At 39.5% G+C, this 18,190-nt stretch overlaps 1 protein-coding gene across 4 annotated transcripts in view; it reads left to right on the forward strand.

Moving 5' to 3' along the window:
• The window catches only part of LOC105938867 (protein shisa-6), a 109,840-nt gene extending 97,248 nt beyond the window's left edge, over positions 1-12,592 (forward strand). For all 4 annotated transcript variants that reach the window (XM_021307698.2, XM_021307701.2, XM_021307700.2 and 1 more), the window contains one exon: positions 10,864-12,592. In XM_021307698.2, the coding sequence (XP_021163373.2) occupies positions 10,864-11,483 (620 nt within the window). In that variant the 3' untranslated portion in view covers positions 11,484-12,592. The remainder of the gene's footprint in view (positions 1-10,863) is intronic.
• The last annotated feature ends 5,598 nt before the right edge of the window (positions 12,593-18,190 follow it).

Below are 18,190 nucleotides of genomic sequence, written 5' to 3' on the forward strand. Positions count from 1 at the left end.
GCTCATTACTGTTGCGGCTGACTTCGAGCATCTTACAGGACTTGAGCACAACATAGTCTGTGATCATGTCATTTTTGTTGATGACCGTAATTACCACAAGAGAAAAGGGATGTGAGTGAAGGTTTTAATGGGGGGAAAAAGCCCTATAGGACATTAGGAACACAAACAGGAATCAGGACGAGGGCAGCGGTTGAATCCAGCAAAGAATGACAGAAACGGAGACTCTTAAAGACTAGAGAAGGTGATTACTGGAGTGAACACAGATGAGTCTATGTGGCAGAATAAATATCAACGGTGAGGGGAACATGCAAAGGTAACCAAGGTAAAACTCAGGGAATAGGGAGAACAAAAATTGGTTCAAAGGTTGGGAGCCGGGGAGGCAAAGGCCCAGAAACCAGAAAAGAGTGTAATGCCGAAACAGGACACAACCTAAACGAATTAATCAAGATTCAAACCAGAAGATGACAATGAAATTCAGAAACAGGAGCAACAGGAAATATGAACTAAATACACAGAGTTCATGGAAACCTTTCAAAATAAAACAGGAACTAAGATCTCTCACCCTGTTACTACCTCTATTGGCCTTTTCAAGATTTTTTATCCAAACTGAGTTTATTTGAAATATGTTTCCTCCTGGTCAGATACTGACTGTTTATAATCTCTCACCAGAACAAACAAAATCTGAGTCGTTTCTTTAAAAGGCGCCCCGTAGAACATCCTGCCAAGAAGAAATGCTGTAATTTACCCGGTGGACTTTAGTCATTGGGACTCCCCAGGATGTCCACATTATTCATGCAGATGGCAGAAAAATGGGTTTAAAACCTGGAGCTCATACACTAAGCCCAAAAAATTAATACAAATGTGCAAAAACAGATTATCTTGATGTAAATATTTTAAAGCTCGTAGCTTCAGCCTTTTTTCCACTTTTCAAAGATAAATGATACTATAATTCACTTATTTTTATTCCTTTTTACACACATACTTTAAAAAAAATTTAGAAAGTCAAATCATTAAAATCCTTGAATGGGAAGGTAAAGGCAAAATAATTTTCTATGCACTGCATAAAACTATAGAACAATGTAAAGAGGTACCATATTATGATTTTTGTTCTGGACTGTTTAGCCAGCTCTGTTTACACATGTAGCTCGTTGATCTTCTGTCATGTACAGCACTTAAGCCTTATAAGAGAACCAAAACCAATTAGAACTTATGTAACTCGTCTGCAAAAATAAGGATTTTAGTGCAGCAGGAGGTGCTGTTGTTGGGATAATTACAACATAGTCGCAGCAATGGTGAAAACTCCAGGGATGCATGATGTCCCCTTTAAAGGCAAGATAACTCATTTCATTTCCTCCTAACATGAATTCATTTTCCCCGTGTTTTTTTTTTTTTTTTGCATTTATTGACTGACGCACTAGGGTCCAATGAAGTAGCTTTATTGGTCTTGGAGTGCATCAGCTTCCACACACATGCAAGCCAGCAGCTTATGGTGATTACCACACCAGAAAGGGGTGGGGTTGGGGGGGGGGGGCAATATTGATTTTGGTTAAAAGCACACCAACAGCAAATGAAAGGAAGTTTCAAAGTATTTTTTTGTGTCTTCTTCACCTTTTAACTCTCCTTGAGAGGACGGCGGCTTTAATCAGCCACACATTTTGCTCTGCCTTCAGCTTTTATCTTAAACACTCTGCTTTCAGATGCACATAATTTATCAGACTCTAAAAACAGAGAAGGGGAGCTGCTGTTTGCCATATAGTTGCTAATTTATCCATGAAGTTATGCAAGCACCGCAGTAGAAACACATTTTTTTGCTCGCGCTGTTAACACATTAAACAGATTTGTTGACTGTAAATCTTTTATAAAAACCCTCCTCAGTCCAAGAAGTCGTTTAATGTTCAACACCACTTCTCAGCAGAAACATTACCGAGCTCCTTTATCAGGGTGCATCTGTTGTTCTTTGTTATAAAAGCATTCTTTCACAAGCGTGAATCTGAGGTAGAACAGGTTTTCAAAGCACCACTACTCAAGGTCTGAATGCAGAGAGACAGAAAGTCATTTAAATACGTCTTTGTTTATTCATTTCTTTCACTTCCAGCTTGTCTGAATGAAAAACAGGCTGCAGCCAAATCTGCTTTCAGGGCTTTTGCCTTTTCTGTCTCTTATTAACTCAGGGCTTCGCTCTTATCTGGTTTGAGGTGTGTTCAGAAAGTAACATGTGAACTGGCCTAAACTACAAAGGGGTTGCAGCTATGGCATAAAAAAAGGTTTTTCATATCATAACATATTAAAAATTGTCAAATTCTTCCCAGGTTGTAAAATTATTAAGCCGACAAAAACACACAGAAGACTCTACGTTGTCATCATTTGTTAAACAAAGGAGGAGCCAGAATGGAAACGCTGAGTGGAAAAAGCAAGCAATAGCTCTTCCAGGCACATTTAGCAGCAATACCTTAAAGCACCTGTTTTCTGTCTGATTTCTCACATCATTTTGGAGGATTTCTGGGCAAATCTCCTTTGCAAAGGTTGCTTCTTTTCTGAAATTGTTTAATTTAATTCAAACTTTGCTTCAAAGTTAACAGAGCAGGCCTGTCAGATCTGTAAAGACAATGCAAGGGAGTGACCTAGGAGCCTCTACCATGAAAGAAGCAGTAATCTTCATCCAGATCATTTCAGCCTAAAACAATTATTAATAAAGAAAGCAATTAACAAAATCCTGACCAAAGATGTAAAAAAAAAGACAAAGGGAACATTATTCAAAGAAAAAAATAACACGAACCTGTAATATCTGAGTTGTAACCCAAGAAAAACCTCTAAAATCTCTAATATTTATAGCTATAAATATTCATACAAAGAACATATACAATTATATATTCTGTTTTAATTTTTTTCTTGAATGTTGTTAACACCAGGGTATAGAGAATGATGGAAATAATTTTGTTTCACTCTTTCACACTGCAGTCATTAGTTTCAATCCAATAAAAATTACATCAGATTTTTTTTCCACCAAAGACAAAGTGAGACTGTTTTTATTATTTAATATTATTATTTATATAATAATATTATAATATTATTTAAATTACTAAAACTACAAAGCAAGAAACAAACACGTAGAACCTTCTGGTTTCACCTTCAAGACCCGAGTTTAAGTCTTGTTGGAAACTATTGCTAAATATGACTACTTCTGTCTCTGTGTTTTGTCCGTTTTTACGAAATAAAAAGAGAAAAAAAAATTAATTAATCAATTCAAACTTTTAGCAGCCAGACAGATGGGCCCATAATTTGACTTCAGGACATTTTTTTTATACAGAGGAGTTCATAATCAGCTCAGCCCAAATCACCAGGCCTCTATCATGTGTTTCAGTTTCATCCAAACACGACGCTGTGCCTTCTGGCCAACCATCTCTACTCTGAGTAAAGGACAGTTTTGCTTTTGGAGTCTGACAGGGAGCTCCTGGGGTTTGTTTGCAATTTCTCCGAGCGTCGTCAGTGTGACCTGGAGGCAAATTCCCTTGGATATCCACCTGCAGAAAGAGTTAGAGCTCTCTTAAATGTTTCCCACTTTTGAATAATCTGAATTTCTGCTGAATAAGGGCTTTGAATAGTTCAGAAATGGCTGTATCACTCTGCCCAGATTGAAGCGGTCACACTGATGATGAATAGTTTATCAGTGCATTTAATTAGCTAGACCTGGCAGCTACTTTCCCTCTGAAACCCTGTGGAAGTCACAAGGGTGTACTTCATTTTTCAGTCACAACACTTCCATTTTCTGAAAAGTGTCAAATCTGGTGTGTGTTTTCCAAAGTTTAGTGTAGTGTTGGCAAGGTACATTAATCTAAATGAATGTAAATAAATAAATCTGAACCATAATCAGTCAAAAGTCTTTGAGTCTGTCTGAAGGATGGATTCTTTACCTTCCTGTAAGAGATATCCTCACTAATTAAAAGACACAATGAGATAGCACATATATTTTCCAGATTATGAGCGATTTAGCAAATTAAAATAACATGTTGATTAGGAAAAGTTAAAGCATCAATGGTAGTTAATAAAGTCATTAGGAAACAGGCCTTAGTTTAAGTAAAAAGAAACAAGGAATAGATTAAAAACACAAATGCTCATGTAATTCTACCCTATAACCACTAATGAAAGACTAAAAGAGTTCAACATTTAAAATAGTGGTTTAGCTGACTGTAGTTTAACTTTTATCACACACCTATTGGTCCCTCTGGAGTTTTAAAAAAATAAAACTATCCACATGAGAGACCCTGAAAGTGCCGAGGCGTTCGAACAGCTTCTTCTAAACAATCCTGGGGTCAATGATAAAAATATTCTTATTTTGAAGATTAATGAAGTTAGCGTAATGGTATTGGAAGTTATTATGGCCAAATCCAGGACGTCCAGAAAGGACATTTTGAAAGGCCTTGGATGAGGTGAAAGGTCAAATGTTTGCACACACCACAAGGTTAGATTTAAGTCATCTGGACGCCATTCTGTTTTATTAGGTGTGGATAACTAAAGTCATGCAACTTAAAGAGGTGTTTCAACTTCAGGCATTGAAACGTGCCCAAAATAATTATGATTAGTTGCTTATTTAATAAAACCATCTGGAAAGATAATGAACACTAGATTTAATTAGTATGGCTTATTTGCAATGTGTAAATGAGCAGATTTAAATTACCATGCGTATGAAAGAGAGGAGGGGGGGGGGGGAGAAACTTTTCTGTTCTCATCCTTCGCGGCTAACAAGGCAGAGATGGAGCTCACTGCAAAACGCTGCCTTAAAGCTGTGATGTCACCTTAATCACCCTGAAAGGGATTAAAACACCAACCAGGATACAGGAGGTATTTTTAATCCTCCCAAACAGAAAAAGGAACTTAAATTGTACGGCTGCACCCCTCAAACTCAAAAGCACACATTTAAATTACAAATCTCCTGCTCCAGACCTCTAAAGGTCCCTTTATAACAAACCGGCTTCATCAGTGCTGGTGCATTACGTGATTACAGTGTTCTGAGATCAGCAGACGACACATAAATATACTGTGTATTTAGTAAAGTGCTGGAGTTTAATTAGCTGTTTGTGTCAATTTAGTGTTTGCTGCTCTGATTCGAGTTTGGGCGCCTTTCTGAGTGCAGTATTTTCTTTTCTCATGGCGGCTCAGATTAGATATGAGCATAGACATTTTCTTTAATTATCTTATTACAATTAGGACCTAATCAAACGACAGTTCAGGAAGACAACTCGCATAAAAACGTTTAAACGCATATTTATTAGATAGTTTAGTAAAATGGTGGGACGAGTGCATCATTACCCTCTAAATATGTATTCGGTATGTCAGGAAGTCAGGAGAGGATCTGTGACCTGGGGGGGAAATGAACGGATGGTGGAGGGGGCTGAAGAGACCCAAGCAAACCTGGCAGCAGCAGCAGGAGCTGCAGGAGCAGCCAGGCGAGGAGCAGCGCGTGAAATGCAGAGTTTCTTGTAGCTTCAATAGACAATCCAGGTCATGACGGAGTCTCCAGAGTGTGAGAACGATCATGTGAGGAGCTGCAGCACAGCTCAGGTCATCTTCCTGAACTAGCTCAGCGGTCACCTCTTTAGAAACAAACCAGTTTTTGTCATTGCAGTCGAACATACCAACAGAATTTGTCTCCTGCATTGTAACCCGTCCCTCAGGGAGCAGAGGGCAGCTTTACAAGGCCCAGGGTTAAGGGTCCTGCTCAGGGAACCATAGTGGCAGTCTGTGGGGATTTGAACCAGCGTTCTCAGATTGGAAACGCACTGCTCCAACCACTCGGCCACCACTCGCCCTCAGAGACAGTCAGAAAACAGTGAAAGTGAATTCAATGTAGCGCGCATTCATAGACTATCTGTCCTAAATAATGCACAAATCTAAATGATTAATAACCCCCTGCCAGATTTAGGTTTAAAGTTATTTGTGTCCAACCAAGAAGACTTTTTTCTAATGGGAAATGACAGACACATCCCTTTAGAAGATAACAAGACATCCATGTAAAATAACTTCTTTACTAACTTCTTCTAATAACTTTTTTTTTTTTTTTACATTTTAATAAAAACCAGCATGCCGAAAATATGTCATCCCCCATTCAATAGTCAATGATAAAAAGCCTCTTTTTTTTGGAATTACAGCAAATAAAAGCTTCTCACAGTCACTGGCCAGCTTTGGGCATGTTTCCAGTAAACAACTGGACTTCCATAGAGAAACTGTCCAGCTTTATTTTTTAAATTTTTCTTGGATTAATCATGACTTGGATGACTGAGAATCTTCACCAACATCATTCCAGAGGCATTTTGACCAATATTTTTACCTAATGAGTGCCAAGTCTTTGCTAGCCTGGCCAGTCAGACTGATCCGCCGTGTATACAGCGTAAGATCAGTCTGGTAGGGAGCCGGTAGAGCCCGATTTAAAAGGTGGGACTAACAGGGTCAGTGTCACCAGGTTAGAACCAGTCGGATAACTACAGATGTGACGCGCTCTGTTTTTTTCAATTTGTAGGCCGTGAAACACGTCATGCCATTGAGCAAACTCTCCAGTGAACATTTTTTTGACACTTTTTAAAAAAATCTGAGAATTTCTTACTCTTCAAAGGCATAAAGCAACAAAAACCTCCATATGTATCTTGACTGTTATGGCAGCAGAAAAGCGCTGCTGCATTATGGGTAATTCTACTGCTGAAAGTGAAGTCCCGCCTCCCGCTCTGTGATTGGTCCGGTCTGGAAGGAATGGAGATTGATTGACGCTAGGCGTAATTCAGTCTGACTGGCCAGGCTACCTCTTTACCATCACCCTAATCTTTAGCTCCCTCCACAGATTCCCTTATTGAATCCAGTCAGGATTTGGGCGGCGCCCAAAAAAAAAATGGAAAAATGGTCAAAATATTTCCAGCCAGATGAAACATATTAGGAAAATTAAAATTACTCGACCACAATCATCTAAATCTGACACGTGTATGAATAGTTTTTGCTTTGCCCTCATTAATGTGGATTATTATAAAATAGACAATTTATGGTGTATATTTTGCTTCCCTGTGTAAGTGCCAGAATGTTAAATCTGCTTTGGGAACAAAAACTTCCCTCTGACCTATCGCTGGAGCCGTTGGCCAAAGCTTTGGTGGTTCTCTGTATAATTTGTGCCTCTGGTTGAGTTTGGTTGGCATTTTGAGCCAAAATATCACATGTGAACCAGCTCTGCAGGGAACGGTGCCAGTGCACATCGCCACAGGTCAGAGTTGGGTTGCCTTCATTAGAAATGCACAGGAGGCACAGAGGAGGTGACCTATATCACCAAAGCCTGCCATCTGTTAGAGAGACGATTCAAACAATTAAAAAAAAACCTTAAACAAAGTTGAAACCATTAGTTTCTCTCTTATCTTTTCATACCGTGGTGTGAAAAGGTGTTTGCCCCCTTCTTGATATCTTATTTTTGTGCATGTGTGGCATACTTAAGTGTTTCTAAACACCAAACAAATTTAAACATTTGTCAAAGACAAAACAAGTAAACCCAAAATGCAGTTTTTAAATTATGGGAAAACATCCAAACCTATATGGTGCTGTGTGGAAAAGTGATTGCCCCCTAAACTTAATAAGAGGATGGGCCGCCCTTAGGAGCAACAATTGCATTTAGAACCTTGCGATAACTTGCAATAAGTGTTTTTTCCAGTGCTGTGGGTCAGGTTATTTCACTTATCTTTGCAAATTCTATAAATTCAGCCACATTGGAGAGTTTTTGAGCACGAACAGCCTTTTTAAGGTCCACAGCATCTCAATAGGATTCAAGTCAGGACTTTGACTAGGCCACTCTAAAGTTTTCATTTTTCATTCAAATGTGGACTTGTGTGTTTTGGATCATTATCCTGCTGCAGAACCTAAGTTTGTTTCAGCTTGAACATCCGGCCACGAAAAGATGGGCAGATGTTGTCCTTCAGGGTTTTTTTTAGTAGACAGCAGAATTCATGAGTCCATTTATCACAGCAAGTCTTCAAGGTCCTGCAGCAGCAAAACAGCCCCAAACCATCACACTAACACCACCAGATTTTACTGATGGTATGAGGTTCTTTTTCCGAAATCTGGTGTTATTTTTATGCAAGATGTAATGGGGCCCACACCTTCCAAAAAGTTCAACTTTCTTCTTGTCAGTCCACAGAAGATTTTCCCAAAAGTCTTGAGGATCATAAAGATTTGTTTTGGAAGAATTGAGACAAACCTCAATAGCTATGTGTTTACATGCACAAAATATTACGATCGGATTAAAATGTATTCAGATTAAATAATCAGATTGCACCATTTATATGGGCTCACAATCAATTAATTTGATCATAATGTGCGTCTATAAGCACCTGGCTTTATTCAGAATAGAACCACTCTGACGTGTGCGGTTATCAAATTCCCCTAAAAAAAACATAGAAGAAGAAGTACTTTTGTCTTTGCTAAACCACAAAAATAGCAAACAAAACAGTATTATCCGAGTTAGTTTGTATTCTGAGCGCCCAGGCTGGATTTACGGTTAATTACGGTTGAAATGTTACAAAATAAGCGACAATTTTGAGCTCTTTTATTTATTTTTCGAACAGAAAGGTTGTATCAGGAGCCTCGACAGTTTTACTTCCTGACGTTTACATCAGGCTCACATGCGCACTTGGGTCAGTTTACCACATTTGGAATAACTTGATCTGACAAGCGTTTATTTGCACGTTGATCAGATTATCAATCGGCATAAACCACCCCTCTCATTCGGATTACAATTTCATTCTGATTGGCTTGTTTACGTGATGCATTTTTATTCCGATCGGCCCTTTATTCCGATTATTTTTGTCCATGTAAACGTAGCTAATGTCTGTTGCTTCTTCATTCCAGATATTTACTGTTTCGGTGGTTGGTTTTGTCCTCCCGTTGAGCGGCTTGTAGGCAGGAATTAGGGCCAGAGAGCAGTGATCAAAAAAGTCCCAGAACAGCAGATCAGAAAGCCCGATATTGAAGCCAGACATGGAGTTGTGCTTTAAAAGTTTATTATTAAAAAAAAAATAAAGCTACTAGAGAAAATCAGATGAGGTCAGGAAAATGTCCAAAGTGGAGCAGGCTGCTCGCATCATGAGATGACAGGCAAGAGAAGGCAGACAAGAACAAAAAGGGCTGGGCAGGAATCGTGGTGGGATTGCAGTCCAAGGTCGTGTTCAGAAGTCAGAAGACCGGTGAGGTATTCAGCGAGCGCAAGGCAAAAAAAACAGACAAACCAGTAAAAAACAGGCGATGCAAACACTAATGCTGCATGGCTGCTCACACAAGCCTTTTGGAAAATCTGCCGGGGACTGGCTGTGGGGGGGCAGGTAAAAATAGGCAGGATAACAGGTGTCACAGATGCTGGATAATGAGCTCAGCGCAGGTGGATTCAATTGGCTGGGGCTATGGTAGATGGTTAAAGACTGAAATAAACATGAATGGAGCTGAACAGACATACAAGGACACAAACAACACTCCAAGTACAAATGAATGCAAGAATTAAGTAGAAGGCAAAAAGTAAAGAAATACAGTAATAAGGAAAAGCATCTAACAAATCCTAAACACGAAGAAGTGAACCTTGTGGCAAAACTCCACCTGCAAAACTAATAACTGAATATGGCAATACCTGTAGAACATAAATGACAAGAAAAAAAACTAATCTAAATCAAAACCATAGCCAGACACATCCAAACCATGACATTACGTCACTGTCCTGGCTCTCACCACACATCCACACAGACTTCTCTACAGCAGTAGCAGCCACGGTTCCACAAAACAACATTGTTAATAGCTGTGCTGTTTTCTTCTTACCTTTTGTTGTTGTTATGACGGCGTCTTAATATTGTCCGCTCCCATTGCTCTACAAAACAGAGACTCCGGTGTCTGCTGCTTTGTGACGTCTTCTTCCATTATATACGCATGCAGGGGTCTTGGGGAAGGTTGCATGTTAGTTAATGTAACCAAGCTTTCTGGGTTTGTTACCGGCACCGCATGCAGGCGGGACGAGACTGGACTCGGAGCTTGGCTTTTGGGTCGCTGCATGGCTTAGTGGGACTCTTATTTTTCCAACACCTCCGTACGAAACACCAGCAATTACTGCCCATGGCAACCTTCAGAGGACATTTATGCTGTTAACAAGCCTCTGTATTAGTGTGGTTGGCTGCCTGTTTGGCTTTTCTGGGGCTTGTCTGTCTTCATAGCCCCAAAAACGCTCTTCTCTTTGACTTCACTGTAACCTTACTATGCAGCCACTATTGTCATTTTTGCTATTTTCTTCACTGAGATCATCATAAATATCAATAAATTAAAAAAATATAATTAAATGCAGTTACTTTGAGCAGTTTGGTTTGTATAACTAGTGTCCTGATGACACACATTTCAAATTTTGTTTTTATATTATTATGTTACACTGTTAGATGCTTTTTAAGCACATTATTTATATTTATTGGGCTAATAGATATGCAGTCACAGCCACACATTTACCTAAAAAGCTGCAAGAAGCTATAAATAATCTTTTATCATTGATTTTACCTTTATCACAGTAGTACCACAATATAACGCGAAAAGATTTTAAGTCCGTATCGCCCACCCCTAACATCAACTCGTCAGGTTAAAAGGAGCTTCTTGTTTTGAGTTTTCTAATGTGCAGTATTATAAAAAACAGAGACATTTTGTTCAAGACTGTAGGTGTTTGGTTCTGTTCCATTAAATATAAAAGTCCAGTTTTTGGAGCTAAAATGTTATTTCCAACATCTTCTACCACCGTGACGATAAAGATATACTTTCATTAACTGCAGCGAAAGCAAGTCTTCCTGCGTCTCTCTGACAACCTTTCCTGTTTCCACACAGGTGACAAAGACATGGATGATTACTACCCAAGACAACACCTTCACCCTGACTTCGGGGGCCGGGGACCAACCCACATGGTGAAGCTGAATGCTGAACCCCACCAGCACCAGCAGCACCAGCAGCGGCAACGCCCCCGACGGGTGCAGAGGGCCATGTCACAGGACCACGTCCTGTCTCCTCCCAGGACGCCGCGGCGGGGAGACTACGGCTTGTCCTCGTACAGTGCCATGGCGGCCGCCGCGTACGGAAGCAGCCGCAATCTCTCAAACGAGCAGCTGCTGTCTGCGGACCGCCTGCACTCCCAGGACCCGTTGTTGTCTCCGGCGATGAGGCGCGATAAGTTCCGGGAGAAGGCCATGGCACGGGCGATGTCTCACGCCGACATGCTAATGCCTACCACGCCGGTCATGGACCGCCACAAGATGACCAAGATGCACTCCCAGCCCAGTGCCTCCACTGACTCGTACAACACGCTGATGGTCAACCATCACGCCGGCACGTCCACGTCTAAGAGGCAGGCGTTTGCGTCCCGACGAACACACACGGTGGACCACCTACAGTACATTCCCGGCCACCACCACACGTACCGCACTGCCAGTAAGAACGAGGTAACTGTTTAACCACAGCGTCGGACCACTCTTGAAATGCATCACAAACGTGAACGGACGACATCGGCATCCGTCATTAAAACTCTCCTTGTTGTTTTTAGCACAAGCTTTGTGTATGATCCAGAATTTGGACGACTAGGGAAAACCCTGGTAGGACTTTTTTTTTTTTTCTCTGAGACCATCATAAGGGCTTTGCGCGTTGACACAAAGATCCTTCTTGTCGGACGCCTGACAGAGTGAAGAAAATATTTTTTAAACCGAATACAGGACTCGAAGGGAATCGTATCACCTTTCTAAACTTATAAACTATATTTACTATTTGTATTTTCAGTCTTTGTTATAGCTTTAGAGGTACTCATTATCTGATGTAAGCACTTCAGTTGGTGCCTCTTGAAAATTGTCCCATTTCAACAATGAAGGGGATTTGTGGGTTAAAAAGCACAATTAATGAATTCCCTTTTTTTTTGGATTAAGTTTTCTCTTCTTCTTTGACAAATGGCCGGAACATATCAGCTTAGATTATAAGTGAAAACAGGCTATTTTTGTTGCATACTATAGATGATTGTAAATAGGCTATTTTAGCTGCATAATACAATAAAACTTGGCCCTCTGGACTTTTTTCCCCGAGTGGAATTTATTGGGCGTTTTCGTTTCATAATTTCTATTTTAGATAAGGAGAAATTCCCAGATTAGTATTATTTCCACCGATGTCTGCAAATTATGTGGATCTAATATGTGCGTTGGGAGTACGATTTTTGTTTGTATGTTTTCCAAACCGTGCTTGTGGCATAGAATGACTCAGTATGAAATGGCTGCTTGAATTTGCTTGATTCTGATTCTTTGCTCTGTCGTTAATTGGCCACTTCATCTCTACAGGTCAGCCCCTCAGCGTTGTGGATTATATTGGCCGAACTATCGTCTAGTGTTGAGTTTGACGAAAACAATCAGTACGAAAACGACGTCATGCTTGATTGACGAGATGTCACTTGCCAATCAAAAATTAATTAAACTGTGAAATGTTTGTCCAGTGTTTTTTTTGTTTTTTGTTTTTTTCATTAAAGCAATGCCTTATTGTATAGAATGCCATAAGCTCTTAAATGAACAATTGTGCTTTGTCTTGATTTGTTGTCTCGGTTTCTTTGTGCAGTATTATTGATGTGGTTTACCAGCAGAACCAGAAGCCAAGGGAAGTTTCTTATTGGGTGAAGTGAATTGAGTCCAAGAGGTTTGAAAGCAAAAACAATCATTAGTTGAGTAGTTTCTATTACTGTTTTGTAAATTTGTACAACTGTACTCGTTACCTGGACCATAGCTTTTTTAGAAGCAGATGTTAGAGGGACGTTAAAACGGTCCGTGGGTTGTTTCATGTCACAGTTTTGGGGTAATGCTTTACTGTTTCATGTGCACCTTTTTTCCTCTTTTGTCTTCATAAATATGATACCTTAGCAACAGATACTTAATTTCATTAATACGTCCATCTATCCATTCATCTTTTGTGCTCTACTTATCCAAGATCAGGCCACAGAATCAAAGGGTCTAGGAGGAAACCTCCCCATCCGTCTCCCCAGCAGCACTCTCGGTCTAATTCTGAGACATCCCCAGCTGTTCCAGGGCCAGAAGGGACATATAACTACTCCAGCAGGTTCTGGGTCACCCTCCAGGGAACCTCCTATTAGAATCACCTCAGATGACTCCTTTTGATGTGGAGCAGTTCTACTCAGACGTCTCCCCAAAGCTATTTGGCTTTCTAAGGCTGAGCCCAGCTGCTCAGAGAAGGAAGCCTCTTTCAGCTCCTTGTATTCCAGATTTTGTTCTTTTGGTCATTAACCACCGGTGAACATACTTATGTGGATCGTCAGCCTGTAAGTCAAGAACTTTGCTTCTCCACCCGGCTCCGTAGTGCCCTCATAACTGCAGACAAGGCCCTAACCTTTCTATCCATCTCCCCCATCTACCAAACCATAACCATCAAAGAGACAAAAGTCTGCTCCTGGAGGGAGGAGTTGACTTTTCCTGGTTTCCATGACCTCTGGTTTAGAGCTGCTGGTCTCATCTCATCCAGACACTAGTCTAAAAACATGTCCAGTACATGCTTAAGAAAAAATTCAAGACTCTTTATGGATGTTCAGTCTTAACTGTCAGAAACATATATACAATATTTATTAACTATGTTAAAGATCTTTTAGAATTTACCTAAAGACATGAAAGATGCAATGGCTCCTTAAGCTCTCAGTCTTCAATTGGTGGATAAAAAGAATACCTATTACTGTCTTTATAACAAAATTACTGGACACATGAGCAGGTGGAACTGATCAACAAGCAACTAGTTCTTCTTAATAGGACAACAAAGACAGTAAAATCTGTAGGTGGTAGGAGTTGTTCCCTCCTAACCATCTATTTTCCTCCTTGCACCAGTTGACGGGCTGAAGTGAGCTAACTTATGGAAAGTTTTGACACTAGCATTCACGCTTTCATCCTGCATCATTTACAGGACATAATCTAAATTAATCTTTAACAGCAGGCCAAAACAATGCTCCTGCTGTCATATCCTCTGACGTGACGCTCCCATGACTGAGTTGGCTGTTACTATCTACTATCTACTGGATGACTGGGCTGAACATACATACGACAAAATCCAAACAAGTCCGGTTTTCTCATTAACTCTTCCATTATCTAATAACTATCTTCACACATTTACGAAACAGTATTTTCTAACTGCTGATGAACAGGAGTGTAGAGGGCAAAGATTTTCATACATTCTTTTGTTTTCTATCACAGCTCCAAAGCCTAAAGAACTTATCAAGACGTGGTCTAAATTATAGAGTCCCAAGTGTAATTGTCAAAGGTCCTGTCTCCTTAGCTACATCATCTCTATCATTCTGAGCACTCCTGTGGCCTTTCTGTTAAAGTCAAAGGAGCTACTACTTCTTCATAAAGTTGACAAGTTATAACCTGTTGCTGATAAGCGTGGACCAGTTCCCAATATGAAGGTGTGTCCTGATTTTAAATGTTCTGGTTACAAAACCAAAAGCTTCTCTCATACCATTCATACTACTAAGGTCCTTTCACTCAGAGAAAGTGTTGAAATAACCAGTTTTCTGCAGCTGGATAGCGCCGAAAAACCGCCCCTCCCTACCTACTGTCAGTAAACTGTCTGAAAGAACATGTCTCATTGTTTAAGTGCAAGCATATTCAGCTGTTTGTGAATATTTACAGTCACAAAAATCACAGATGGTCTTATTTTGAAATATAAAGTAGCACTACCCACTTAAAATTATAGAGATGTGTGAATATGTTTCAAAGTCATTGCCAAAAAACTGTAAAATTGTGCTTAAGTTTGTCATACCATGCAATTCTCAGACCAGCCAATGCATAGTTGATTCCTGTTCTCCCATCACAATATTGTGTACCTTTCTTTAATTTAAGTGGTGTAGGCAGGCCTCGTTACTTTCATTTAAGCATCATTAGTTTTCTCCAGACAACCCAGGCTGCCGTTGATTCTTTCAATTGTAATTCAAGTTTCATATGCCATGTATACTACGCATGTATGGCGCTCCTACAGAGCAGACATAATTATGACTCAAATATTAAAGCAATAATAAAAAAAATCCCAGCACCTAATGTTACACTGTTACGCTGTACGCGCAGCTGGAGAATCACTCACCTCAGCATCCCGGATGCTTGAAAGTGAAACTGGCAGCTTGACCTACTTTCTAATTATCTGCCCGATTTAAAGGTTGACTCTACAATTTTTTCTTAAGTTTCCTCAAGTCCCTTTTTGAATAACTGAGCAAGACCATCTTACCTGCTCTTCCACTCCTCAGGGGGGGTGATCACGTGAAATAAATCTCCCAAATCCACTCCGGTCTAATTTCTTTCTACTGAGGCCTTCCTCTTCTTCTCATAAACTTGCTTTGCTTCTTATGACTCTCAGCCTTCATTTCTTCACATTTGGACCCATGTAACACCTTATTAGGGGTGCCATCATACTTGCCCTGATAGTGTGACTCCAGCTTTAATGACAACAATGAAAATAAACATAAAATTTACATTAACAGAAGAATTGGGATGCCTCTAACCTTAGTTTCAACAAAGAAAGGGATAGAGGTAAAGAGGGAATGAAATCAGTCAAATTGGATTTTCCCAAAGTGGCATCCTCTGCAGAAGAGACAAGAAACTAAGAAAACTGATGAAAAATCCAAAAAAAATGAGTGATGTCTAACCAAGCTAACACTGGTAAGCAGTTAAAACAAGTGCTATAGCGTTCTGAAAAGACTTTATCTAAAGCTCATTTAGGCCTACCCCTGTATTTCCTTTCCAAGTATAAATATCACTCAACACATACAGCCTTGACCTTTTAATAAAACCCCGTCCTGCTGCTGCGGGTTTTTTTATGTTGTGCAGTTTAGTGCTAGGCTGGAATTAGCATGTTTGCTCCCTGTTTTGAAATGACTCATTGATCATTTGTCTTGTAACATTTCAATGCGGTTCCAGTTGTGTGTAAACACAATAAAGGACTTCTTTAGAAATCTGGCACTGTTGGATTTACTCTGTAAATGTTCACATGATGCATATAGGTAATTATAAAGTGTGAAAGGGGCTCAAAGTCTCAGCAGGACCCCAAGAGCAGCCAAACGGTGCGCCCAAAATGGGATTGTGGGGATGCTGGAGCCATAATCACAAAGAACGCACCAACAGCCGGTTTCTGGAGCTGAGCTTTGTAAGCGACTCTGGTACCTGAATATACTGTGATTGGAACCCTTAAAGAGCCTTAGCAGATATTCAGATTGGATTGGGACATCGCTAAAATACGTATGTTTGTGAGGGAAGCTCCGCAATCAAGTCAAATTCCAACTCTTCGGCTTGGAGTCTGGCTTTAAGGTAAATGTGTGTGTGTTAAATGTTTTGCTCCTACATGATTTGACGGTTTGTGTAAAAGTAATTAATCCTGAATGCACAAATTTGTCCAGTATCATTATTACCTAAACAAATGTATATTGCTGTGATGCTGGCTTATCCAAAAATTAGGGACTCAAAAACGCCTTAATTGATGAAACCTCAAAATTTCCAAACCTTTGCGGTGTCTACTCCCAAAACAGCAGGAAACTTTCAGATGACACTAAATCAAAAACAAATACTATTCTTTTTCTTTTTTTTCTGTATATACTTGAATACAATGTTATTTGTGGTTTGAGCTTTGTAATTTTAGTGGCAGAAAAGCAATCCATCTGGTCATATTATTTAAAGGGTTGCTCATAGTTTATAGAACCGTTTTTTTATCGGCTTAATTTTTAAAAACCAATGAAGAGATTTACCATTTATAGGGGTTCTGAATGTTGGCCAAATGTACCTTGAGTTTAACAATTGTATTTCTTAAACTTGATGTGCCACATTACTTTTATGTCAGGTTTGCATTCGATGATGTCAGCTATAAGTCATTTTCTCTGAAATCACAATCTTTGTACACACGATTGCTTCTTTCTTTCTTTCTTTCTTTCTTTCTTTCTTTCTTTCTTTGGCGTGCTTGAAAGAAAAATAAAGAACGTTGGATCTCTGTGATTGATGGAAGGTGTACGCTCATAGGCAAATATTCACTGAATTTGCGCAGCTAATCTCAGATACTTCTGCTTCTTCTTTATTAATGATGTCATCTCAAAAGCCTTTTCTATATGTGCAATATTTTGTTTTCATGCTGAATAATTCTGCAGCCATTAATTCCTTATTAAGGATTGTGAGATTATTTTGCTGCCATGGAAGCTTTCTTGTCCTGTAGAATTAAAATAAGGACTGTTCTGTGTTTCATCGTCATTTTTAATAATAAAAAAAAGTATAGTTTTGGTATGAATGGAAAAAGTATAAATGTTATTTACAACTAACTAAAAACTGCAACATATGACTGTTCTTGTGGATTTTTTTTGTTTCCGAATAATTAAAGATCATTTTATGTGTTATTCACACTTATTCACTTGTGTGTTTCATTTATCGTGGAAAAACTGTGTATTCTCGTGTTTAGTGTTGACTTGTATGAAAATCTTCATTTCTTCTGACTACACTTTCTTTGTTTTTGATAAGTTAGGGTCATTAAAATTATTTACACTAGGGTTATGACAAAGATCATTATTTATCTTAATTTGGGAGAAAATGCTTTTTTTGTTTTTACAGAATGAATGCAAACTTCTGACAATTCATGTCTAATTTATACGTGATCAACATTATGAAAAAGAAAATCTTCTCTGTTTATTTACACAAGAGCTCTACATTTTGTTTAATGAAAGGTAACGGTGACCTTTATTCTCCTGGATTTGAGAAAAACTCAAATTTTATTTTTATTCCCGGTTTGGTTCTTTTGTTCCCCTCACATATCTCCTTCGGCGGTTATTATGGTTATGAATGCAGGTCGATACCCGTGACCTTCTGAAATGACTGTGTGTTTGACGCTGAGCAGAAAAAATAAGCATCTCTCTGTCCAAGAAGGGGTCTGATTACCGTAGAGGAGAGCTCTGTTTGCCGTAATATCCCCCAAATGGGTCGCAACACTGGAGCAGAGGTAAAGAGCAGTGGTGTATGGCAGTGGTTTCCAACGTGACACCTGGGGGCCGTGTCATTAATCTCATTAAGAAGCTTCTGCAGAGGCTGATGGGACGGTGTAGAAGTAACTCAACTACATGAACGCATTATGTTAAAGCAGTAAAAGATAGAACTTGCAGTAAGGATCACAT

Source organism: Fundulus heteroclitus, chromosome 16 (genome assembly GCF_011125445.2).
Source record: "Fundulus heteroclitus isolate FHET01 chromosome 16, MU-UCD_Fhet_4.1, whole genome shotgun sequence".
NCBI classification, from domain to species: domain Eukaryota; kingdom Metazoa; phylum Chordata; class Actinopteri; order Cyprinodontiformes; family Fundulidae; genus Fundulus; species Fundulus heteroclitus.